This window comes from Mustelus asterias, chromosome 11 (genome assembly GCF_964213995.1).
Source record: "Mustelus asterias chromosome 11, sMusAst1.hap1.1, whole genome shotgun sequence".
In the NCBI taxonomy this organism is placed as follows: Eukaryota; Metazoa; Chordata; class Chondrichthyes; order Carcharhiniformes; family Triakidae; genus Mustelus; species Mustelus asterias.
This window is the reverse complement of record NC_135811.1, coordinates 6,147,004-6,174,818: the sequence shown is the minus strand read 5'-3', so window position 1 is coordinate 6,174,818 and position 27,815 is coordinate 6,147,004. Positions and strand designations below refer to the sequence as shown.

At 46.3% G+C, this 27,815-nt stretch overlaps 1 protein-coding gene across 1 annotated transcript; it reads right to left on the bottom strand.

The window, feature by feature from the left end:
- On the bottom strand, nucleotides 1-26,677 carry hoga1 (4-hydroxy-2-oxoglutarate aldolase 1). The gene is made up of 7 exons (XM_078223072.1): nucleotides 26,408-26,677; nucleotides 17,714-17,842; nucleotides 17,110-17,237; nucleotides 13,140-13,274; nucleotides 6,349-6,445; nucleotides 3,903-4,036; nucleotides 1-2,286 (listed from the first exon to the last, which is right to left on the bottom strand). Exons 1-7 carry the CDS (start codon nucleotides 26,616-26,618, stop codon nucleotides 2,137-2,139), a joined length of 984 nt encoding a protein of 327 aa, XP_078079198.1. The 5' UTR covers nucleotides 26,619-26,677; the 3' UTR covers nucleotides 1-2,136.
- Between the last annotated feature and the right edge of the window lie 1,138 nt (nucleotides 26,678-27,815).

The window sequence follows — 27,815 nt, the reverse complement described above, 5'->3', positions numbered from 1 at the left end:
GATTTGATTTGATTTATTATTGTCACATATATTAGTATACAGTGAAAAATATTGTTTCTTGCACGTTATACAGACAAAAGTATACCATTCATAAAGAAGAAAGGAGAATGTGGTGTTCCAGTCATAACTAGAGTGTAGAGAAAGATCAACTTAATGCAAGGTAGGTCCAAAAGTCTGATGGCAGCAAGGAAGAAGCTGTTCTTAAGTTGGTTGTTACGTGATCTCAGACTTTTGTATCTTTTTCCCGACAGGAGGAGGTGGAAGGGAGTATGTCCGGGGTGCGTGGGGTCCTTGACTATGTTGGCTGCTTTTCTGAGGAAGTGTAGACAGAGTGAATGGATGGGAGGCTGGTTTGAGTGATGGACTGGGCTTCAATCACGAGTTGTTTGGGGTCTGGGATGTGCTGTCTGGAAGTGTGGTGGAGGCAGGTTCAGTCGCAGCTTTCAAGAGATCATTGGATGATTATTTGCACAGAAACAGTGGGCAGGGTTACAGGGAAAAGGCAGGAGAATGGTACTTAGTCATAGTGGGCTGGTGCAAACATGATGGGACGAACGGCCTCCTGTACCATTACAATTCAGTGTGAAAATCAGGAAAAACTATTTACACTTTGAAGAGTTAGTAACTGAATGACAGAAAGTTTTCTGAATGGAGGGAGAGATTAGCAGTTTATTTTGTGAAGAGTTGGTAGGCCATAGCTCGATTCACTGGAAAATGCTTTCAAGCAGAAAAAAATGGTTTAAATATTTAAAAGGGTATGTGGGAAAAAGGGGAGGGCAATCACAGAGTGGATTGTGGCGCAGTGTAATGGACTGAATGGCCCCTTTCTGAGTTGGCTGTAAAACTCCAGGTGTGCCATGTCACTTTCTTTGCCTTTCCTGGGATCTTGGAGTTTGTTTCTGAAAGGTGGTACCGGGGTGTTAAATAGAGAGAAGCCAACTGTTGCTGAGATGTCCTGACAGCGTGATCGAGATTAGGAATTTTCCAAGTGTGGGACCACAGATGGGATCATGCTGTGCTGTACAGCGTGTGGTGAGGGCATTGCCCCATTTCATAGGATCCCTACAGTGCAGGAGGAGGTCACTTGGCCCATCGAGTCTGTACCGAACACAATCCCACCCAGACCTTATTCCTGTCACCTCAGGCATTTACCCTGCTAATCCCCCTGACACCAGAGTCAATTGAGCATGGCCAATCAACCTAATCTGTACATCTTTGGACTGTGGGAGGAAACCGGAGCACCCGGGGGAAACCCACGCAGACACGGGGAGAACGTGCAAACTCCACACAGACAGTGACCCGAGGCCAGAATTGAACCCAGGTCCCTGGCGCTGTGAGGCAGCAGTGCTAACCACTGTGCCACCCAAAAACAAGAACTGGAAAGCAGGGAAGTTATGTGAAATTTTAAAATACCCTGGTTAGACCACACTTAGAGCACCAAGTCTGAGTCTGGTCATCATATCTCACATTGGATTTGAAGGTAGGGGAGAAGGTGCAAAATAGATTTACAAGAATGATGCCAGAACTGAGAGGTTTTACTCAGGGGGGACTAGAATAGGAGGCTGAGGGGGTGACCTAAAAAAAAAAAGTCTTTAATAATCATAAAGGGATTTGAGGCTGGAATTTTACCGCCCCACGTGCTATGGGAATCGGAGCTGGCGAGGGGTGGAACATGGAAAGATCCGTTGACCTCGGGCGGGATTTTTCCGTTTCAGGATGAGCAAGACCATAAAATCCCGCCCAGAGAAGATGTTTCCCCTTGAGACCAGAAATAAGCAACTTATTTACCCAAAGCATGGAGAGAATGTGGAACTCACTACCACACTGTAGTTGAGATGAAGAGCATTAGAGTGTCTGAGGGGAAGCTAGGCAAGTACATGAGGGAGAAAATAATAGAAGGAGGTGGGGATAGGATGAGAGGAGGTAGGATATGGGAGGATGTTTATGTAGAGCATAAACCACCCGCACAGAGCAGGTGGGCCAATGGCCTCGTTCGATGCTGTGAAGTTCAGGGCAGAGGTGAGGGGAGATGACATGCACTTGATTAAGGAATTAGTAACAGCACTCAACTTCATGTGAATTTGAAATGTGACTCCTTCCAAAGCATAGGGCGTGTGGCACTTGCTGTAAACCAGGTCAGATCCAGCCATTGGACGCAAAGTTGTTCCGCAAGTCCTTTCTCTCCGCCTCAGTCAATGGCAACAAGGGAGCACGGCAAAGTCCCCCGTAATATCCAAACCATCCCATTGCCTCCTTGAGGGCTGCAATACCAAATTTTTGTGTAACCTGCAGGAGATAACATTTCCTCTGTTATGTCTGAATGGGAGCTCGATAATAAAATGTAAATAGAACCACACAGATCATTTTTAAGACATCAGAGTCGTCCTCAGTATATGGCAAGGCACGCCACTAATTGCTTCTGAGAAGGTGGTGGTGAGCTGCCTTCTTGAACCGCTGAAGTACCTGTGGTGTAGGTACACCCACAGTGCTGTTAGAGAAGAGTTAAGGTTTTGACCCAGCAATGATAAAAAAAACCCACCAATTATGGTTTCAATGGAAGGGAACTTGCAGGCATGCTCTTGTCCTTCTAGGCGGTAGAAATTGTGGGTTTGGAAGATGCTGTCAAAGGATCTTTGGTGAGTCGCTGCAGTGCATCTTGTAGATGGCACACACTGCTGCTGCTGTGCATTGGTGGTGGAGGGAGTGAATGTTTTAAGGGGGTGCCAATAAAGCAGACTGCATTTCCCTGAATGGTGCTGAACTTCTGAAACATTGCTAAAGCCACACCCATCATGGCAAGTGGGGAGTATTCCAACATAATCCTGACTTGAGCCTTTCAGGTAGTGAAGAGGTAATGGATGGGTCAGAAGCTTAGACACAGAATACCAAGCTCTGACTTCCTCCCCCTAGTGGGGCCACTGCACAGCGACTATGACTGAATGGGCAATGAATACCGATCGAGCCAGGGAAGCCCACATGAATGAATAAAACAAAATACCCAAGCTACTCTTTACAGCTGATAAAGTACTTTTGAAGTGTCATCACTGTTATGTCAGAAATGCAGCAGTTGATTTGATCAGGGCAAGATCCCACAAACAGCAATTGTTTTATTGATGTTGGTTGAGGGATAAATGTTGGCCAGAATACGCTCCCCTTCAAATAGTGCAATGGGATCTATTATGCCAGAAATATAATTTCCCTCCTCTGTCAGTGCAGCACTCCCTACGTACTGTACTGGAAGTGTCAACCTAGATCTTTTCCTCAAGTCCTACAGTGGGTCTTGAACCGTCTACCTTCTGGCTCAGAAGGGAGAACTGGCACTGAGCCATAGCTGACACAGAGAGCAGGGTTTTCGAAGGCCCACGAGAGGGGAACAGGACCAGAGTTAAGAACAGAGAAAATTACAGCACAGGAACAGGCCCTTCGGCCCTCCAAGCCTGCACCAACCATGCTGCCCGACTGAACTAAAACCCCCTACCCTTCCGGGGACCATATCCCTCTATTCCCATCCTATTCATGTATTTGTCAAGACGCCCGTTAAAAGTCAGTACCGTAAAAGAACAAAGAAAGTTACAGCACAGTTGGGCAGGCAAAAGGGAATTGCCAGGGAGATTGCTAACATCTTCCTATCTCTGGGCCATTTGCAAAGAGACTGAGTCAGAGGCACAAAGTCTACTTGCCGGAGTGTAGCCAAATAAGGGGCCTTAGCCACACCAACTGGAATTTTCGTGATGGTCTTAGACACATTTACTGAGGTAGTCTTCCAGCGGCAGGGGGGAACTGCAGTTCTCCATCTCACATGTCACATGGAAATGATCCCAATATCAGATCTCCACCCAACAATGGAGATCTGGCCGCTGTTTTTTTAAAAACGTACAAGAGCAAGTCGGAGCTGTACTTACTGCAGTGTTAGGCTCAATCAGCCTGTATTGGAGTTCACGAGCTTCGTCCCATTGCCCTCCGGAACAGAGCTTTTCCAGGTTGCACAGAGGCTCTCCGAGCACATTGGCCAGGGCGCACACGCCACCCACAGCACCTTAAACATCAGAGACACCAAAATCAATCTCGTAAGGAAAGGACAAATGTACATTTATGTAGCAACTTTCACAACCTCACATCTCAGGAGACTAAGGAAATTTGGCATGTCAGCCACGACTCCCACCAACTTTTACAGATGCACCATGGAAAGCATTCTTTCTGGTTGTATCACAGCTTGGTATGGGGCTCCTGCTCTGCCCAAGACCGCAAGGAACTACAAAAGGTTGTGAATGTAGCCCAATCCATCACGCAAACCAGCCTCCCATCCATTGACTCTGTCTACACTTCCCGCTGCCTCGGCAAAGTAGCCAGCATAATTAAGGACCCCACGCACCCCGGACATTCTCTCTTCTACCTTCTTCCATTGGGAAAAATATACAAAAGTCTGAGGTCACGTACCAACCGACTAAAGAACAGTTTCTTCTCTGCTGCTGTCAGACTTTTGAATGGACCTACCTTGCATTAAGTTGATCTTTCTCTACACCCTAGCTATGACTGTAACACTACATTCTGCACTTTCTCATTTCCTTCTCTATGTCCTGTATGCTTTGGTACAAGAAACAATACTTTTCACTGTATGCTAATACATGTGACAATAATAAATCAAATCAAAAATCAAATCATCTGTGACTAGCACTCCAGTTCTTTAGTCTGAAAGGTCACATCCCACTGCAGAGATTTCCGATCACAATCCACACTGATACCTCTCATGTAAGTACTGAGGGAGTGCTGCCCTTGTCTTTTAAATGAGATATCACACCAACATCCTTCTGCCCTCTCAGCTGGGTACAAAACATCTACAGCACGATTCCAAAAAAAGCAGCAGCTTCTCTCCAGTGTTCGGACCAATATTTATCCCTCAGCCAACATTCATAGAATCCCTACAGTGCAGAAGAGGCCATTCGGCCCATCAAGTCTGCACCGACTCTCTGACACCCTATCCCCGCAACCCCACGCATTTCCCATGGCTAACTGGCAGGTCTGTCATCTGGAATTCAAAGTCTCATAGAATATTCTAGAAATGACCAGTGTGGTGATAGAATGGTTCTTTATTCCTATCTCTCTCTCTCTCACTCTGGGACAACCTTCCCTTCATATGAAGCTTCTTTGCACTTCTCCCATTGTCCTGCTCCTGCCCTCTATGGCGCAATCTCTGACCTCCAATTTAAATCATGTTGTTGAACGTCTTATTCGTTCACCTGGTCATGATAAGGAAGAGCTACTCCAGAATAAAGCTAATCTGATGTCTCATCAGATCAGCCAGTGTGACAGGCATATCGTCCCAGTCAAACTCTCCACCTGACGCTGTCCCTGGAACCTGTTGCTCCCCACTCCATGACAGGCAGTGAAGGATAAGTTAATCCAGTTTATCAAAAGGAAAGCCAATCCCGTTTCACTGTACCCAGACTCCCCGATGTTCAGTCCATCGGGGGTGGGGGCGGGGGAGGTGTGATGAGAGGGACAGTAACTTCTCAGGCACCTCAGACCATGATGTGGAGATGCCGGCGTTGGACTGGGGTAGACACAGTAAGTAGTCTCACAACACCAGGTTAAAATCCAACAGGTTTATTTGGTAGCATGAGCTTTCGGAGCACTGCTCCTTCTTCAGGTGAGTGCAGGATTTGTTTCACAAACAGGGCATATATAGACACAAACTCAATTACAAGATAATGGTTGGAATGCGAGTCTTTACAGGTGCAGACAATGTGAGTACCTTCACGACACACAAGGCAAAATCGCTGAGAAGAAACTGATAGCCAAGTTCCGCACACATGAGGACGGCCTCAACTGGGACCTTGGGTTCATGTCACACTATCTGTAACCCCCACGACTTGCCTGGGCTTGCAAAATCTCACTAACTGTCCTGGCTGGAGACAATTCACATCTCTTTAACCTGTGCTTAACCCTCTCTCCACTCACATTGTCTGCACCTGTGAAGACTTGATTACCTGTAAAGACTCGCATTCCAACCATTATCTTGTAATTGAGTTTGTGTCTATATATTCCCTGTTTGTGAAACAAATCTGCACTCACCTGATGAAGGGGCAGCGCTCTGAAAGCTCGTGCTACCAAATAAACCTGTTGGACTTTAACCTGGTGTTGTGAGACTTCTTACTGTGCCCATCTCAGACCTGCAGAGCTTTCCCATTTCCACAGGGTCAGTCAGAAAACACCAGGACGGATCCAATAGCTCTTTCAAATACCCAGCACAGGACCATGGCCAAATAGCCTTCTTTTGTGCTGCTGTGATACCTGTGTTAACCAGCACATCTCCAGTTCCCTTTCACCCACACTGGATTGCCCCCTTACCTACTGAATAAGCAGCAAGGAGGTACCCTGCCGATCCAGCCAACACTTGGAAATCCTGGTTCCTGGTTTTGTGAATGATCAGTGCAATTCTTGTAACCTGAGGAAGGTGAACAGAATCAGAAAACAGTGTCTATTGCCAGTTAGTCAATGATTTAGCGGTGAGGCCACTTTTACAACAGGACTCACAGCATACCGAGTCCGTTTAAATCATAGAATCCCTACTGTGCAGAAGGAGGCCATTCAGCCCACCGAGTCTGCACCAACTTTCCAACAGAGGATCTTACCCAGGCCCACCCAATCCCTGTAGCCCCGCTAATCCCCCTAACCTACATATCTTTGGACACTAAGGGGAAAACGTTTCATGGTCAATCCACTTACAGCACATCTTTCGGACTGTGGGGGAAGCTGGAGCATCCGGAGGAAACCCATGCGGACACGGGGAGAATGTGCAAACTCTACACAGACAGAACCTGAGGCCGGAATTGAACCTGGGTCCCTGGCGCTGTGAGGCAGCAGTGCTAACCACTGCGCCAGGAATCCTTACAAACTACAGCAAACAGAATCATAACAGAAACTACAGCAACATTTCTTTTTATTCATTCGTGGGACATGGGCGTTGCTGGCTGGCCAGCATTTATTATCCATCTCTAGTTGCCCTAGGGCAGTTGAGAGTCAACCACATTGCTGTGGCTCTGGAGTCACATGTAGGCAGACCAGGTAAGGACGGCAGATTTCCTTCCCTAAAGGACATTACTGAACCAGTTGGGTTTTTCCGACAACCGACAATGGTTTCATGGTCATCAGTAGATTCTTAATTCCAGATATTTTTTAGTGAATTTAAATTCCACCATCTGCCGTGGCAGGATTCGAACCCAGGTCCCCAGAACATTAGCTGGGTTTCTGGATTAATACCTCCCGATAAAAGCAGGATTATTTTTCCAACAACATGCAGTTAGTGGAGGATATTTACTTAATACAAAGTCTGTAGGTAAAATCAATGATGTGGAGATGCCGGCGTTGGACTGGGGTAAACACAGTAAGAAGTTTAACAACACCAGGTTAAAGTCCAACAGGTTTATTTGGTAGCAAAAGCCACACAAGCTTTCGAGGCTCTGAGCCCCTTCTTCAGGTGAGTGGGAATTCTGTTCACAAACAGAACTTATAAGACACAGACTCAATTTACATGAATAATGGTTGGAATGCGAATACTTACAACTAATCCAGTCTTTAAGAAACAAAACAATGGGAGTGGAGAGAGCATCAAGACAGGCTAAAAAGATGTGTATTGTCTCCAGACAAGACAGCCAGTGAAACTCTGCAGGTCCACGCAACTGTGGGAGTTACAAATAGTGTGACATAAAAGAGAGAATGAGTGAGTCTGTGTCTTATAAGTTCTGTTTGTGAACAGAATTCCCACTCACCTGAAGAAGGGGCTCAGAGCCTCGAAAGCTTGTGTGGCTTTTGCTACCAAATAAACCTGTTGGACTTTAACCTGGTGTTGTTAAACTTCTTACGGTAAAATCAATCCCAGCCAGTTCCAATGGTTTGGTTTCCCGGACTGATTGGTTGGGGGAAGTACCCCAGTCATCTTCATTCAGAGCGAAATAGTCTAAAACTGCTACCTGCAGGAAAGGCTGTGGGGTACAGCTTGAAGGTCTCAAGGATTTAAACAGCGCGTGTAATCAGCTGTGATTCAGGAAGTTTTGGAATCAAGCCCCACTCCGGGGAGCTGAGTACAAAAAGTATGATTGACACCTCCTAGGAACAAGAGGAGGCTATTCAGCCCATTGAGCCTGCTCAACCTTCCAATACGATCATGGCTGATCAGACTCGTCAATGTCTTTTATATCCATTATTCCCATAGTGGGATGGCACGGCGGTACAGTGGTTAGCACTGCTGCCTCACAGCGCCAGGGACCTGGTTTCAATTCCCGGCTTGGGTCACTGTCTGTGCAGAGTTTGCACGTTCTCCCCGTGTCTGCGTGGGTTTCCTCCAGATGCTCCGGTTTCCTCCCACAGTCCAAAAGACGTGCTGGTTAGGGTGCATTGCCCGTGCTAAATTCTCCCTCAGTGTACCCAAACAGGTGCCAGAGTGTGGCAACTAGGTGATTTTCACAGTAACTTCATTGCTGTGTAAGTCTACTTGTGACAATAATAAATAAACTTTTAAACTTTATGTTGTAAATCAGAAATGTCAATCTCTGCTTTAAACATACACAATGACTGAACTTCTACAGCCCTGTGGGGTAGCGAATTCCAAAGATTCACAACCCTCTGTGTAAAGAAATTTCTTCTCATCTCGGTCCTAAGTGGCATCCTCCTTATCTTGAAATTGTGCCCCTGCTTCTAGACTCCCCAACCAAGGGAAACATCTTAGCTGCATCTACCCTGTCCATTCCTTTAGGTATTGTGTAGGTTTCAATGAGATCACCTCTTATTCTTCAAAACTCGAGAGAATACTCACTAAGATACAGGAAATCTCCCAGATGTAGAGATCCAAGGGATGCGGGAGAATGAGGAGCTGAAGGAAATTAGTATAAAAGTAAGAAGGTTGCATTGGAGAAATCAATGGGACTGAAAGTTGACAAGTTTCCAGCCAGTTTGCCCAATCTCTCTCCATTAGACAGCCCCTAGGGGAGGCAGTGGAATAGTGGGATTCTCACCGCACTAGCAATTCAGAGACCCAGGGTAAAGCTCTGGGGACCTGGGTTCGAATCCCACCACAGCAGATGGTGAAATTTGAATTCAATTTTAAAAATCTGAAATTAAAAGTCCAATGAAACCATTGTCAATCATAAAAATCTGATCTGGTTCACTAATATCCTTACCTGGTCTGGCCTACTTGTGGCTTAAATGCCATTAGAGATGGGAAATAAATGCTGAGGTAAGGCGACCAGAACTGCACATGGTATTCCAGGTGCGTTCTAACCAAGCTCCTATACAACTGAAGCAAGAGCTCACTCACTCCTCCTGTACTCACATTCTCTTGTGATAAAGGCTAACCTTCCAGTAGCCTTCCTAATAGCTTGTTGAACCTGCATGCTACCCTTCAGTGACTTATGGACAAGGACCCAGGTCACTTTGTCCATCTACACTTTCTAATTTCTTACCATTTAGGAAATACTCTGCACACCCGTTGCTTCCACCAAAATGGATTACCTCACATTTTTCCATTTCCCATGTTCTTGCCCACTCACTAACTTTGTCCAAATCCTCCTGTAGCAGCTTTATATCTTCCTCAACATACATTCCTGCCTAGCTTTGTATCATCTGTGAACTTGGAAATATTACATTTGGACCCCACATGCAAATCATTGACATATATTATTTATAGCCGGGCCCAAACTCTGATCCTTGTGGTATCCTACTAGCCACAGCCTGCCAACACAAGAATGACCCATTTATTCCTACATTCTGCCTGTTAGCTAATCCTCAATCCATGACACTATGTTGCCTCTATCTCACAAGTTTCTATTTTGCTAATCAATCTCCTGTGGGGGACTTTATCAAAAGCCTTCTAAAAATCCAAGTACACTATGTCCATCGACTCTCCTTTTTCATTTTGTTACTAACATTTTCCAAAAAACTCCAACAAGTTCAACAAACATGATTTTCCATTCGTAAATCCACACTGACTATGCCCAACCAGATTATCAGATTGTCCAAGTGTCCATTTATCACATACTGTATAATAGCTTCTGGCATTTTCCCTACTGTTGATGTACATCTGACAGGTCCATGATTCCCTGTTTTCTCTCTCCCTCCCTTCTTAAACAGTGGGGTGACATTTGCTACCTTCCGATCTTCAGGAGCCATTCCTGAATCTGTAGAATTTTGGAAGATGATCATCAATGCATCTTCTATCGCAACCTCCTTCAACAATCTGGGATGTACAATATCACGTCCCGGTGATTTATCAACTTTCAGTCCCATTAATTTCTCAAATACGACTTTTTTGTACTACTTTCCTTCAGCTCCCGCATTCTCTCTACTCCCTTGGATCTCCACATCTGGGAGATATCCTAAATCTTCCTTAGCGAAAGCAGTCACAAAGTAATCATTTAGCTCCTCTGCCATTTCTCTATTCCTCATTATGAATTCTCCTGACTCTGCCTATGATGGGCCCACATTTGTTGGCCAAACGGCACGGTAGCACAGTGGTTAGCACTGCTGCTTCACAGTTCCAGGGACCTGGGTTCAATTCCCGGCTTGGGTCACTGTCTGTGTGGAGTTTGCACATTCTCCTCGTGTCTGCGTGGGTTTCCTCCGGGTGCCCCGGTTTCCTCCCACAGTCCAAAGATGTGCGGGTTAGGTTGATTGGCCATGCTAAAATTGCCCTTAGTGTCCTGGGATGCGTAGATTAGAGGGATTAGTGGCTAAATACGTAGGGATATGGGGGTAGGGCCTGGGTGGGATTGTGGTCGGTGCAGACTCGATGGGCCAAATGGCCTCTTTCTGTGCTGTAGGGTTTCTAAGAAACGCTTCCTGTTTACATACCTATAGAAACTTTTACAGTCCACTTTTTTGTTTTTTGCTAGATTACATTCACATTCTCTTCTCCCTTTCTCTGTCAGTTTCTTGGCCTTTCTTTGCTGCATTCTAAATAACCTTTCAATCCTCAGGTTTCTGGCAACTTTATACACACCTTTTCTTTTAATCTTATACAATCTTTAACTACCTTTGTTAGCCATGGTTGACTGGCTGTTTTGGGTTCTTGTGCTCTGAAGGAATGTATAGGTGCTGTATGATATGTAATAGTTCTTTAAAGACTATCCACTGCCTACGCACAGTTATGGCAAATGGTGGAATCTAAATTCAATTAGTAATTTTTAAAAATCTATAATTCAAAGCTATCCCAGTAACGGCAGCAATGAATCTATCATCGCTTGTTGTAAAAACCCATCTGGTTCACTAATGTCCTTCAGGGATGGAAATCCTTCCCCCGTCTGGCCTACATGTGACTCCAGATCCACAGCAATGTAGTTGACTCTGAAATGGCTGAGCAAGCCACTCAGTTCAAGGGCAACCAAGAATGGGCAACAAATGCTGGCTTTGCCAGAGATGCTCACATTCAACAGAATCAATAATAACTGTGAAGTCACTGGATTAGTAATCAAGAGAGCCAGGGTAATGCTCTAGGGACCCGAGCTCGAATCCCACCATGGTAGATGATGACATTTTAATTCAATAAAAATCTGGAATTAAAATCTACTAATGACCATGAAACCATTGTCGTAAAAGCCCATCGGGGTCACTAATGTCCTTTAGGGAAGGAAATCTGCTGTCCTTACCCGGTCTGGCCTACATGGGACTCCAGATCCACCGCAATGTGGTTGACTCTTAAGTACCCTCTGCCATCCAGGACAAAGCAGCCCGCTTGATTGGCACCACATCTACAAACATTCAATCCCTCCACCACCGACGCTCAGTAGCAGCAGTGTGTACTATCTACAAGATACTGCAGCAATTAACCAAAGATCCTTAGACAGCACCTTCCAAACCCACGACCACTTCCATCTAGAAGGACAAGGGCAGCAGATAAATGGGAACACCACCACCTACAAGTTCCCCTCCAAGCCACTCATCATCCTGACTTGGAAATATTTCGCCGTTCCTTCACAGTCGCTGGGTCAAAATCCTGGCATCGTCAACCCACAGAACACGGACTGCAGCGATTCAAGAAGGCAGCTCACCACCACCTTCTCAAGGGCAACTAGGGATGGGCAATAAATGCTGGTCAGCCAGCGATGCCCATGTCCCACTAATGAATTTTTTAAAATGACCAGAGAAACCACTCAAGGGCAATTAGGGATGGGTAACAAATGGTGGCCTTGCCAGCGATGCCCACGTCCCATGAAAGAATTTTTAAAAGTGCTTTGATGTGTCAAAGCGTCCTAAAAGGCATCATCAAGATTCCAATTTTTGCTTGCTTCTTATGCTGTGATTTAGCTGCTCTGAAGCAACAGAGCGGTGTCTGGGCGAGAAGAGGGATGGAACATAATGGCAGAAGCATTCCTGTCCCAGTCATCATCTACTAACTCCTGCTGAAAGCAAGATCGGGACCAAGATCTGCTCTGATACCTCCCCCTTGCTGGTCACTGACCCCAGTGTCGTCTCTCAGCAACAAGAGGTTGATGCCAGTGCAACTGTGCCCACAATATGGTGCAACCTTAAAATCAGAGTTCAGGGGTGATGTCTGGAAGCACATCTTCACAAAAAGGGGAGAGGAAACCAGGAACTCTCTCCTCCAAAGGGAGAATGGGGTTCCAGGGGGATTAATTGAAACATTCGAGGCTGAGATGGCTGGATTGTTGTTGAGTAAGGACTTTAAGACCTTGGTGAGTTCATAGAATCCCGACAATGCAGAAGGAGGCCATTCAGCCCATCAAGTCTACATCGACTGCAATCCACCCAGGCCCTATTCCTGTAACCCCACATATTTACCCTGCCAATCCCCTAACACTAGGGTCAATTTAGCATGGCCAATCAACCTAACCTGCACATCTTTGGACTGTGGGAGGAAACCGGAGCACCCGGAGGAAACCCACGCAGACACGGGGAGAACGTGCAGACTCCACACAGACAGTGACCCAAGGCCAGAATTGAACCCGGGTCCCTGGCGCTGTGAGGCAGCAGTGCTAACCACTGTGCCACCATGCTGCCCTGTTCATGTAGTTAAGATGCTGACCAACCATGATCAAGGTGAATGATGGGACAAGCTCGGGGGGGGGGATGTCCCCCTTTTCCTGCATTTCCCAAGAGAAGATGCAAGAATGACGGTGACCACTTACATCGTTGCCGCTGTCCTTCAGCCCGACAATGTTAGGATGTTGAGAAAGGGCGAGGATGGCATCTAACGGTAGCTCCAATGCAGTGTTACCCGGGACACTGTACAACACAACTGGAACAGATGAGGCATCAGCTACCTGAATTTTAAAGAAAAAGAGTAACTGGTTAAAAGGACCCCCGCTCGTGATCAGACAGCTAAACCTCACCGCATTACTGCTCACTCATTCCCATACTCACAACCCAGCACAGCAATATGCTGAGATCACGCTTTGCTACAGTGGTGGCAAACATTTTTGTACAAAACTCTTTTGCCTCCTGCACATCACCCATGGTTCAGTTGGTAGCATTCTCACCTCAAAATCAGAAGGTTGTCTAGTCCAGAACGTGAACACGAAAATCAGTACCGAGGGAGTGCTACGCTGTCGGAGGCACTGTCCACCTTCCCTTAACAGATTCGATACAATCATTTTAAAAGGATCATGGGAGTTATCCTTTGTTTACGAGAAAGTTGCCAGGGCTAGACCATTGACCAATGAGGAGAGGTTGGATAGGTTGGGCTTATTTTCCTTGGAACAAAGAAGGCCAAGAGGTGACTTGATAGAGATGAACAAAATGATGAGGGAAAGAGATAGAGTGGACAGGATAAAATTGTTTCCCTTGATAGAGAATTCTAGAACCAGGGGCATAGATTCAAGATGGTGTAGAGAGGACATGAGGAAGAACCTTTCTACGCAGAGGGTGGTGGGTGTCTGGAATTCGCTGTCCAACTTAGTGGTGGAGGCAGAGACCCTAAACTCTTTTAAAAAGTACCTGGATCTGCACCTTAAGTTTAAAGTTTATTTATTAGTATCACAAATAGGCTTACATTTACACTGCAATGAAGTTATTGTGAAAATCCCCTAGTTGCCACACTCTGGCGCCTGTTCGGACACATTGCGGTAGAATTTAGCAAGTCGAATACGCCTAACCAGCACGTCTTTTGGACTGTGGGAGGAAATCGGAGCACCCGGAGGAAACCCATGGAGACATGGGGAGAACATGCAAACTGCACGGACAGTGACCCAAGCCAGGAATCAAATCCAGGCCCCGAGCGCTGTGAGGCAGCAGTGCTAACCACTGTGCCACCATGCTGCAAGCTACAGGGCTATGACGCAGGTACAAGAAGATGGGATTAGAAACAGCACAGGGGTGTGCTCGGGTTGGCAAGAACAAGATTGGCTGAATGGCCTCCTTCTGTGTTGTAACTTTTTTATGGTTTTCTGACCAATATTTATACATACGAACAAGAATAGGCCATTCAGCCCTAACGCCTACTCCCAATTCCACCTCCTTTTCAGGAAGTGAGCTCCAAAGACTCACGATCTTCAGTGAAAAAATGTCACCTCATCTCGGTTTTAAATGGATGATCCTATATTTTTAAACAGTGGCCTCTTAGTTCTAAATTCTCCCACAAGTGGAAATATCCTCTCCACTTCCACCCTGTCAGTACCTCTCTAGGTTTATATGTTTCAATCAAGTTGCCTCTTACTCTTCCAAACTCTAGTAGATAGAAGCCTAGCCTGCCCAGCGTTTATCCCTCAAACCCGCAGGAGACAGATGAACTGGTCATTATCACAATGATGTTGGTGGAATCTTGCTGTGCATAAATTGGCTGCTGTGTTTCCTACATTATAACACTGATTATAATTCTAAAAGTACTTAATTGTCTTTACTTTGGGACTTGCTATGGTCATGAAAGTTGCTATAGGAATGCAAGTTTTTATTATTAACTTACAGTTCAATGCTTGTTTTTTGGACTCTGTTGTTGAATTGGGGGAGGCAATGGCCCAGTGGTATTATTGCCAGATTATTAGCCCAGAAACTCAGCTATGTTCTGGGGACCCGGGTTCGAATCCCGCCACGGCAGATGGTGGAATTAGAATTCAATAAAAAAAATCTGGAATTAAGAATCTACCAATGACCATGAAACCATTGTTGATTGTCGGAAAAACACATCTGGTTCATTAATGTCCTTTAGGGAAGGAAATCTGCTGTCCTTACCTGCTCTGGCCTACATGTGATTCCAGAGCCACAGCAATGTGGTTTACTCCGCATTATAGGAAGGATGTGGAAGTGTTGGAAAGGGTGCAGAGGAGATTTACCAGGATGTTGCCTGGTATGGTGGGAAGATCGTATGAGGAAAGGCTGAGGGACTTGAGGTTGTTTTCGTTAGAGAGAAGGTTAAGAGGTGACTTAATAGAGGCATACAAGATGATCAGAGGATTAGATATGGTGGATAGTGAGAGCCTTTTTCCTCGGATGGTGATGACTAACACGAGGGGACATAGCTTTAAATTGAGGGGTGAGAGATATAGGACAGATGTTAGAGGGATGTTCTTTACTCAGAGAGTAGTAAGGGCGTGGAATGCCCTGCCTGCAGCAGTAGTGGACTCGTCAACATTAAGAGCATTCAAATGGTTATTGGATAAACATATGGATGATATTGGAATAGTGTAGATTAGAGGGGCTTTAGATGGGTTTCACTGGTCGGCGCAACATCGAGGGCCGAAGGGCCTGTACTGCGCTGTAATGTTCTATGTTCTATGGCCTCTGAACAAGGGCAACTAGGGATGAGCAATAAATGCTGGCCAGCCAGTGACGCCCGTGTCCCTCGGATGAATTAAAAAGAAATTGAACTCTCTCTAATCAGCAAAAGCCATCAAGCTTCAATTTGGTTTTGATATAAAATTTTCTGATGCAGTTATAGCGATAGAGTCATCGAGGTTTACAGCATGAAAACAGGCCGTTCGGCCCATCTTGTCCATGCCGCCCAGTTTTACCACTAAGCCACTCCCAATTGCCCGCGTTTAGCCCATATCCCTCTATACCCATCTTACCCATGTAACTGTCTAAAAGACAAATTTGTACCCACCTCTATTACTACCTCTGGCAGCTTGTTCCAGACACTCACCAACCTCTGAGTGAAGAAAATGCCCCTCTGGACCCTTTTGTATCGCTCCCCTCTCACCTTAACCCTATGCTCTCTAGTTTTAGACTCCCCTACCTTTGGGAAAAGATGTTGACCATCTACCTTATAGATGTTGCACTTAGATAGAGAAAAAAGTCTTGATTCATAAAGAATGAAAGAATCACAGTAAAGAGATGGAGCAAACATGAATGCAATAGTGCAAGAGAGAGAGAGGGGAGGAGAGACTGGGCCGGGTGAAAGGACACAGACGCAATGTTGCAGCTGTATAAGGTGCTGGTGAGGCCACACCTGGAATACTGTGTACAGTTTTGGTCTCCTTACTTGAGAAAGGATATACTGGCACTGGAGGGAGTGGAGAGGAGATTCACTAGGTTGATTCCGGAGTTGAGAGGGTTGGCTTATGAGGAAAGACTGTGTAGACTGGGGCTATACTCATTGGAATTCAGAAGAATGAGGGGAGATCTTACAGAAACATATAAGATTATGAAGGGAAGAGATAAGCAGGGAGGTTGTTTCCACTGGCGGGTGAAACTAGAGCTAGGGGGCATGGCCTCAAAATAAGGGGGAGCAGATTTAGAACTGAGTTGAAGAGGAACTTCTTCACCCAAAGGGTTGAGAATCTGTGGAATTCCCTGCCCAGTGAAGCAGTTGGGGCTACCTCATTGAATGTTTTTAAAGGCAAGGATAGATACATTTTTGAACAGTAAGGGAATCAAGGGTTATGGTGAGTGGGCGGGTAAGTGGAGCTGAGTCCACGAAAAGATTAGCCATGATCTTACTGAATAGCAGGGCAGGGGTCGGATGGCCTACTCCTGCTCCTAGTTCTTACGTTCTTATGTAAATCTGTCAAATTGTAAAGGGCGAGCAGCTATGGCTGCTCCTTCCAACAGTTTTCAACGGGGCAAGGAAGGAAAAATGAGATTGAGAAGAGGCACCAAAAAAGTCATAAATGAACTGATCAAGACCATCGTATTGCTATTAACAGGTGTGTGTGCCATGGCTACCTGTGTGTAGTGCTGTATGAAGGCAGCACTGTTCATTCTGCCTCGATAGTAACACGGAGTGACCACCATCACTGCGGCCGCGCCTGCTTCTGCCATAGCGTGTGTCATCGTAATAGTGGCCGCTGTGGCTGTTGGAAAATAAAACAAAATTGCTGCTTATAACCTGTTCACAGTAATCATGGCAACAGGATCACTCACAGTGACCACAGCAATGTGGTCATGCTCATTGACCCATAACTGAGGCTGTCATTTATTTGCTAGAAAATCATAGGATGGTTAAAGGTAAAAAAAAACAACTAGGCCTGAGTGCCTAATCCAACAGCACAGCGGGACTGAGTGTTACTCCAAATTCCACTGGCCCACTTTCTCAATGCACTAGTACTTGAAGAGTTTGTTCCACTGGGTCATCCGGACTGATTCTTTACACCGTCATCACATCCCCCACCTCTGCATCTACCCAACCCTCATCACCAGTAAAACCTGCATCCACAACTAGGCCGAAGCCCTTATGGCTGAGGTGAAGAGTCCCATTCTGGACTTTTCCCTCTCCTCTGCAGCATTCTACTTTTGTTTTTGTCTCTGAACATTCACAGTCTTCACTTACATTCACAGCCAGATCCAGCTATCAGTAGCTTCTCCGCAGGTAACACCTGGCTCACTCTGCGAACAACTTCAATGCGCTCCTCACTGGTCAGGAAGACAAACTCTCCGTTGGAGCCCTGAATGACCAACCCTGCAAAACAGAAAGATCTGACATTTATACGGTGCCCATTTCTCCCTCAGAATATCCCCAACTGCCTTACAGCTAAATTATCTATCCTTTATTTTAAGCGTAGGCAATGTTTGTAGGAAACACGGAAGCCAATTTGCACACAGCAAGATCCCACAAGCAGCAATGGCCTGTTCTGGCGATGTTAGTTGAGGGCTGAATATCGGCCCAAACCAGTGAACTCTCTTGCTCTCTGGTGCCATGAGGGGGCAGCCAAGGCCTCACTTTAACATCTCAACTAAAAGATGAACACTCCCATTAGTGCAGGACTCCCTCAGTAGAATATTTTGGAAGATGTAACGGACAGTATAGACAATGGTGAAGCAGTGGATGGAGTACGTTTGCATTTTCAAAAGGCATTTGAAAAGTTGTTGCACACGAAATTGGGTCCACAGGTTGGAGGTAATTAGCACGGATTTGGTTAACTGGGTGAAAGGACAGGCAATAGAAATAAAAGGTCTTCTTGGTGTTGGCAGGTTGTAGCTCGAGAGCCGCAAAGATCAATGCTGGGACTTCAGCTGTTTACAATAATAATTTAGAAGAAGAGACTTAGTGTAACGTCTCCAAGTCGATTGTCGGGAAAAACTCATCTGGTTCACTAATGCCCTTTAGGGAAGGAAATCTGCCGTCCTTACCTGGTCTGACCTACACGTGACTCCAGGTCCACAGCAATGTGGTTGACATTCAACTGCCCTCGGGCAACTAGGGTTGGGCAATAAATGCTGGCCAACCAGCGACATCATGTTCCATGAATGAATGAAAGAAAAGTTTGCTGATGATATGAAGACAACTGGGAAAGTGAGCTGCGAGGAGGATAGGAAGAGTCTGCAAAGGGATAAGGGTAAAGTCACCATAGTTTCAGAGGACCATAGGCTGTGGGGAGAAAGATTAAGATGACACCAAGATGGAGGAAAGGTCATTGATGCAGCAGCTGAAGATTGTTGAGCCGAGGACACTATCCTGAGGGACTCCTGCAGAGATGTCTTGGGACTGAAATGATTGGCCTACAACAACCACAACCAGCTTCTTTTGTGCCAGGTCTGACTCCAACCAGTGGAGAGTTTCCCCCAATTACTTTCATCTTGCAGGGCTCCTTGATGCCACACTGGGTAAAATGCTGATTTAATGACAAGTCCAGTCCCTCTCAGGCTCACCTCTGAAATTCATCTCTTTGTCTAAGTTTGGACCAAGGCCCATAATGAGGTCAGGAGTTTAGTGGCCTTGACATAACCCAATCTGGGCGTCAGCGAGCAGGTTATTGCTGAGTAAGTGCCACTTGATAACACTCTCGACCACTGCCTCCATCACTTCACTGATGATCGAGAGAAGACTGATTAGGCGGTAATTGACCAGGTTGGATTTGTCCTGTTTTGTGTGTACAGGACATATCTACATTGCCAGGTAGATGCCAGTGTTGTAGCTATACAGGAACAGCTTGGCTAGGGACGCGGCAAGTTCTGGAGCACAGGTCTTCAGTACAGTTGGTGGAATATTGTCAAAGCCCAGAGCAATATGGGAATCCGGTGGGTAAGTGAGTGGGCAGAAAAATGGAGTTGAGATTGAAGACTAGCCATGATATTAATGAATGGCAGAGCACGCTCGAGGAACCGTATGATGCAGAATGTAGTGTTACAGTCGTAGCTAGGGTGTAGAGAAAGATCAACTTAATGCAAGGTAAGTCCATTCAAAAGTCTGATGGCAGCAGGGAAGAAGCTGTTCTTGAGTCAGTTGGTATGTGACCTCAGACTTTTGTATCTTTTTCCCGATGGAAGAAGGTGGAAGAGAGAATGTCCGGGGTGCGTGGAGTCCTTAATTATGCTGGCTGCTTTGCCGAGGCAGCGGGAAGTGTAGACAGAGTCAATGGATGGGAGGCTGGTTTGCATGATGGATTGGGCTACATTCACGACCTTTTATAGTTCCTTGCGGTCTTGTGCAGAGCAGGAGCCATACCAAGCTGTGATACAACCAGAAAGAATGCTTTCTATGATGCATCTGTAAAAGTTGATGAGAGTTGTAGCTGACATGCCAAATTTCCTTTGTCTTCTGAGAAAGTAGAGACATTGGTGGGCTTTCTTAACTATAGTGTCAGCATGGGAGGGGTACCAGGACAGGTTGTTGGTGATCTGGACACCTAAAAACTTGAAGCTCTCGATCCTTTCTACTTCGTCCCCATTGATGTAGACTGGGGCATGTTCTCCTTTACGCTTCCTGAAGTCGATGACAATCTCCTTCGTTTTGTTGACATTGAGGGAGAGATTATTGTTGCTGCACCAATTCATCAGATTCTCTATCTCATTCCTATACTCTGTCTCATCATTATTTGAGATCCAACCCACCAAGGTCGTGTCACTTGGGTCACTGTCTGTGTGGAGTCTGCACATTCTCCTCGTGTCTGCGTGGGTTTCCTCCAGGTGCTCCGGTTTACTCCTACATTCTGAAAGACTTGCTGGTTAGGTGCATTGACCCGAGCAGGTGCCGGAGTGTGGTGACCAGGGAATTTTCACAGTAAATTCATTGCAGTGTTAATGTAAGCCTTACTTGTGACTAATAAATAAATTTTACTTTACTTTTTAAGCATATAGCTGTCAGGATCGGGAAACTAAAGAATGGGGATCATGGGCAGACTGCCCACCAACCGGTGTGTGTGTGATTTGAAGTAAGTAAGAGTTTTAACAACACCAGGTTAAAGTCCAACAGGTTTATTTGGTCGCAAATACCATTAGCTTTCGGAGCGCTGCTCCTTCGTCAAATGGAGTGGAAATGTGCTCTCAAACAGGGCACAGAGACACAAAATCAAGTTACAGAATACTGTATTCAAGTTACAGTATTCTGTAACTTGATTTTGTGTCTCTGTGCCCTGTTTGAGAGCACATTTCCACTCCATCTGACGAAGGAGCAGCGCTCCGAAAGCTAATGGTATTTGCGACCAAATAAACCTGTTGGACTTTAACCTGGTGTTGTTAAAATTCTTACTGTGTTCACCCCAGTCCAACGCCGGCATCTCCACATCATGATTTGAAGTAACACAGAGATATATGAAGGGCAAGGGGCCAGAATTGGAGGAAACGCAGTGATCTCAGCTTTGAAGCACAATTTCTGCAGTTTAATAAAATGTCATAGAATCCCTACAGTGCAGAAGGAGGCCATTTGACCCATCGAGTCTGCACTGACCACAATGCCACCCAGGCCCCATCCCCATAATCCCATGTATTTACCCTGCTAATCCCCCTGTCACCAAGGGGCAATTTAGCATGGCCAATCCACCTAACCTGCACATCTTTTGGACTGTGGGAGGAAACCCTCGCAGACACGGGGAGAACGTGCAAACTCCGCACAGACAGTGATCCAAGTCGGGAATCAAACCAGGGTCCCTGGCGCTGTGAGGTAGCAGTGCCAACCACTGTGCCACCGTGCCACCCTGCTGGGAGCACATCCCAAAGCATTATTAAATGAAACCTTGACAATGAGCTGCATAAAGAGATAGTACGACAGGTGATCAAGAGCTTGATCAAGAAGGTAGATTTTAAACAGCTTCTCAAAGAAGGAGAAGAGGTGGAGAGGTTTGAGGGAGGGAAATCCAGAATGTGGGGCCCAGGCAGCTGAAAGCACAGCCACCAGTGGTGGAGCAATGAAAACCAGAGAGAGACAAGAGGCCAGAATTAGAGGAAACAGTGATCTCAGAGGGTAGGAGGGCTGCAGCAAGTTACTAAGAGTACTATATAGGAAGGATGTGATTGCTCTAGACAGGGTGCAGAGGGGGTTCACCAGGATGTTGCCTGGGATGGAGCATTTGAGCTATAAGAAGAGACTAGATAGGCTAGGACTGTTTTCTCTAGAGCAGAGAAGGCTGAAGGGGGACATGGTTGAGGTGTTTAAGATTATGAGAGGTATGGGCAGAGTGAGTAGGGAGCAGCTGTTCCCCTTGGTTGAGGGGTCAATCACAAGGGGCACAGTTTTAAGGTAAGGGGCAGGAGATTCAGAGGGGATTTGAGGAACAAAATTCACTCAGAGGGTGGTGGGAATCTGGAATGCACTGCCTGGGAGAGTAGTGGAGACCAGGAACCTTACAACCTTTAAAGTGCTGGAAAAGAAATTAGTGCAACTTTAGCGGTAGTTATTGTTGGGTGCAGACTCGATGGGCAGAAGGGCCTTTACTGCGCTGTCTGACTCTATGACCAGGGTCCTGGCGGGATCTGGACAAAGAGACGAGAATTTGAAATTCCATCTTTGCTGATACTTGAGCTGTGTATATTCAGTGTAAAGATGTCTTGCTGCGGTTATACAGGGCCTTGGTGAGGCCACACCTTGAGTATTGGTCTCCTAGTCTGAGGAAGTACATTCTTGCTATTGAGGGAGTCCAGCGAAGGTTCACCGGACTGATTCCCGGAACGGCAGGACTGACATATGAAGAGAGGCTGGATCGACTGGGCTTGTACTCACTGGAATCTAGAAGAATGAGAGGGGATCTCATAGAAACATATAAAATCCTGATGAGACTGGACAGGCTAGATGCGGGAAGAATGTTCCTTTGACAAAGGGTCATCTGAAACATCAGCTCTTTTCTTTCCTTACAGATGCTGCCAGACCTGCTGAGATTTTCCAGCATTTTCTCTTTTGGTTTCAAATTCCAACATCTGCAATAATTTGCTTTTATACAAGAATGTTCCCAATGTTGGGGAAGTCCAGAAGTAGGGGTCGTCCAGAACCAGGGGTCACAGTCTAAGAATCAGGGGTAAGCCATTTAGAGAGTTGTGAACCTGTGGAATTCTCTACCACAGAAAGCTGTTGGGGCCAGTTGGTTAGATATGTTCAAGAGGGAGCTGGACATGGCCCTTGTGGCTAAAGGGATCAAGGGGTATGGAGAGAAAGTGAGAGTGGGATACTGAAAGTGCATGATCAGCCATGATCATATTGAACCGTGGTGCAAGCTCGAGGGGCTGAATGGCCTCCTCCTGCACCTATTTTCATGTTTCTATGTTTCACGAGTGTGGCCAAAGGTAGAGGGAAAAATACAATGATTTGCCAATGTTCTACAATAAATGGGCCTTTGATGATGGAACTTGGAGAATTTAGTGACAGATTAAAATAAACAAGTGGGCAAAGAGTACGGTCCGGATGGAAAATTCACCAGGTTCAACGTCCAAGGATCTTGTGTGTAAACATTCATGTAGAAAACAAGAATAGAACCTAAAACTACAGAACCAGTGACCTGTAGTCAGCAATAGTTACTGGTCCACTAATGTAATGCACAAAGAGGTACAGACATGGCTGGTGGGTCAGTGAGCTATCTAGGGGGTGGAGTTGAGCTGCACATAATATCCCAGGTTTGCGTCCCAGTCTGCCTCGACTTAGCTGACTCCAGTCTGAGGCACTTTTATTGTCCTTGGGCCAGTGAGGCGCATTCCAAATCAGGATCGCAAAATAGTGACTCCGACCCTCTGCTACATGGGACACATGGTGACCCCTGACCTCCAGCTGCATGGGATACATAGGTGGACATAATCATAAAATCCCTACAGTGCAGAAGGAGGCCATTCAGCCCATCGAGCCTGCACCGACTATAATCCCACCCAGACCCTATTCCCGTAACCCCTCATATTTACCCTGCTAATCCCCCTGACACTCGGGTTAATTTAGGATGGCCAATCCACCTAACCCGCACATCTTCAGACTGTAGGAGGAAACCAGAGCACTCGGAGGAAACCCGCGCAGACATGGGGAGAACGTGCAAACTCCACACTTGAGACACTAACCCAAGCCGGGAACTGAATTCTCTGCCCACTGAAGTGGTGGAGGCTACCTCGTTGAATATGTTTAAATCACGGATAGATGGATTCCTGATCGGTAAGGGAATTAGGGGTTATAGGGATCAGGCGGGTAAGTGGAACTGATCCACTTCAGATCAGCCATGATCTTATTGAATGGCGGGGCAGGCTCGAGGGGCGAGATGGACTACTCCTGCTCCTATTTCTTATGTTCTTATAACCCGGGTCCCTGGCGCTGTGAGGCAGCAGTGCTAACCACGATGCTGCAAAAGACTTTTGCATTTATATAGCACCTTTCATAAGTACAGGACATCCCAAAGAGCTTTACAGCTAGTGGAGTACTTTTCAATTGCAGTCAATGTTGTAATGTAGGATGCGTGGCAGCTGCTTTGTACACAGCAAGATCCCACAGACTGTAATATGTCTGCGTGGCTTTCCTCCGGGTGCTCCGGTTTCCTCCCACACTCCAAAGATGTGCAGGTTAGGTGAATTGGATTGGCCATGCAAAATTGCCCCCTAGGGTGGGATTTTCTGGATGCGCTTGTCCCAAAACCGGAGAATCCCACCCAAGGTCAACAGACCTTTACATGGTCCGGCCCCTGCCTACTACGACTCCCGTGGTGGGCGACACATGAAAATTCCCCCTTTAGTGTTTGAAGGTTAGGGGGATTAACAGGATAAATGTGTGAGGTTAGGGGATCGGGCTTGGGTTGAGTGGGTCTGGGTAAAATGCTCTGTCAGATTCGGTGCAGACTTGATGGGCCAAATGGCCTCCTTCTGCATTGTAGGGATTTTTCTGATTAATCTAAGAATTCTCTGCTTTACAAATTGTGACTGGAGATCTTTAACATCCATTGTCAGATGATGGATGTTAAAGATCAGTTTAATAAGCTGAGGTAAATAGGAAAAAAATGCATTGAGATTTAAACAGAAGGATGGGATTGTTTAATGAGGGATACTGGGAGAGAAGGAGTCAGTGTGGACACCAGGTGATGAATGACTGGGACAGGATTCAGGCAGCACAGTTCTGGGTGAACTACGGGTGGCAGAGGGTGAGAGCAGATGAGAGACCATTGGAATAGTTGAAGGTGTAACAATGGCACGGATGAGGATTTCAACAATAGATGAGTGGAGGCAGGGAAGGAGGCAGGCAACATTACGGAGGTAGAAATAGGCAGCCCCTACGATAGAAAGGGTTTGCAGTTGAAAGCTAGGGTCAGGGTTCATAGAATCATAGAAACCCTACAGTGTAGAAAGAGGCCATTCAGCCCATCAAGTCTACACCGATCACAATCCCACCCAGACCCCACCCCCATATCCCTACATATTTACCCGCTAATCCCTCTAACCTACCCATCTCAAGACACCAAGGGGCAATTTTAGCACGGTCAATCAACCTAACCCGCACATCTTTGGACTGTGGGAGGAAACCGGAGCACCCGGAGGAAACCCACGCAGACACGAGGAGAATGTGCAAACTCCACACAGACAGTGACCCAAGCCAGGAATCGAACCCAGGTCCCTGGAGCTGTGAAGCAGCAGTGCTAACCACTGTGCCACCGTGCCGCCCGGTTGGTGAATACACTGAGGTAGAGAACATTCCGGTTCATCCCGAGACAGTGGCCATGGGCAGGCGATGAAACCAGTGCTGAGGGAACAGAGCTTGGGGATAGAAGACAATGGCTTTGGTCTTTACCGTAGTTTAGCTGTGGTGACAGATTAGCAACCTGTCCCAGGAATTACTAGCCACAGAAACAGATGAAAGTCTGGCTTAGTGCACCACTAGTGCAGGAAGAGAAATGGAATGGAATAGTTAGCTGGAGGAAACAGCAATCTTAATACAGCAACTACTTGCATTTATATGGCACCATTAATGTGGCAAAACATCCCAAGACACTTAGAGTGTTCGTAGAATCCCTGTAGTGCAGAAGGAGGCCATTCAGATCTCTGCACCGACTCTCCAAAAGAGCATCTTACCTAAACCATGTACATTTACCATGGCCAATCCACCTAAGCTACACATCTTGGGACACTAAGGGACAAGTTGGCATGGCCAAAAAACTTAACGTACTCATCTTTGGACTGTGGGAGGAAACTGGAGCACCCGAAGGTGGCTAGGGAGTGGAATTTGTGGTTCTGTCTGGGGTTGCAGAGGGGGACAGGGGTGAGGGTCACCCATGCAGACATGGGGAGAACATATAAACTCCACACCGATCCAAGGCCGGAATCAAACCCAGGTCCCTAGCGCTGTGAGGCAGCAGTGCTAACCACTGTGCCACCAAATAAGAAACCAAGTCAAAGTCAGAGATATTAGGGCAGGTGACCTGAAGCTTGGTCAAAAGGTAAGCTTTACGAATCGTCTTGGAGATGGAGAGAGGGCTTCAGGGAGGGAATTGCAGAGCTTAGGGCCCAGACAGCTGAAGGATTGGCTGCCAATGGTGGAATGAAGAAAGTCGATGGATGGACAAGAGGCCAGGATTGGAGGAGAGCAGGGATCTCGATGGATCACGGGAAGTTAGAGAGATGGGGCAATGGAGGATGACCATTTTAAATTTGAGGTATTGACCAATCGGAAACCGAATGAGGTTGGTGAGCACAGCGGGTGAATGAAAGTTGATGCAAGTTAGGCTATGGGCAGCATAGAGGAAAATGAGTCCAAACACACCCTCATCAGCAGAGAGTGGCACCGACCAATTAAGCTCCAACTCAGGGTCCCTCATTAAATTGCTTTTTTTTAGTGTAAATTCTCACATACACACATTACCTCTGAAAGGAATCTTGCTCAATTCTTGAACGTTGCTCTCCAGTTGCTGATAGTCCACCTGACCCTTCTGGTTGAAGGGGGTAACGATCGGAGGGTAAATACCCCTTAGATCCAGCCTGCTCCCAGAGCTCATGCACCTGCCCTGTTTGAACCCCCTCCCGAACGCCCTCCACCTCAGACCTTGCCAGCTTAAAACTCTGCCCAAAAACATTTCCCCAAGCAGGAGTAAAACCTCTCTCCGAACTCTCACTCTCAGCAGAATTTAATACTGACCCGGAACCCTTAGTCCTTTTAATGACCACGCCCACTAACCAATTTTTTTTGTGTGCGAATTCTTGTTATTTTAGAGGAGAGGCGACAGAAATGATTTTCCCCAGTGGGGAAATAAGTTTTGCAAAAGTCTGGGGGAAAGTTTGGCTGGCGCTGGAAAGCTGGCTGCTGTCCCGCGGGTGGAGCGCTGATCCATTCAATCTATTTCCAGAAAGGTTTAATTCATAACTAACCATGTGTGAGCCGAGTATATGAATACAGGCTGTCCGGGGTTTATTATTGCTGTCTGCAGCCAGGAAGAACGCGTCTAGTAACTTGTTATCAATAAAGGGTTTCTCGTCATTATTACCAGCCCGATTCTAGTCCCTGATACTAATCCCTAACTAACCCTTAACTCCAACAACTCCTAACCACAGACTCTCACCTCAGTCCTTCTCTGCAACCCCTGATACAACCACAAACTCCACTCCCTAGCCACCTGCTCCATCCCTCTCCCTGCATCTGGACCAGACTATTCACCACCTTGGTGTCATATTTAACTCCCAAAATAAGAATCATAGAATCCCTCACAGTGCAGAAGGAGGCCATTCGGCCCATCGAGTTTGCACCAACTCTCCGACAGCATCTGACCCAAGCCTTCTCCCAGCCCATAACACCACGCGTTTATCATGGCTAATCAAGCAGCCAGCATAATTAAGGACCCCACGCATCCCGGACATTCTCTCTTCCACCTTCTTCCATGGGGAAAAAGATACAAAAGTCTGAGGTCACGTACCAACTGACTCAAGAACAGCTTCTTCCCTGCTACTGTCAGACTTTTGAATGGACCTACCTTGCATTAAGTTGATCTTTCTCCACACCCTAGCTATGACTGTAACACTACATTCTGCACTCTCTCCTTTCCTTCTCTATGAACAGAATGTTTTGTCTGTACAGTGCACAAGAAACAATACTTTTCACAGTATGTTGATACATGTGACAATAATAAATCAAATCAAAAAAATCAAAAAAAATCCCTCTAACCTACACGTCTTGGGATCAATTTAGTATGGCCAACCCACCTAACCTGCACATTTTTCTGGGAGGAAACCGGAAAACCCAGAGGAAACCCACGCAGACACAAGGAGAATGTGCAAAC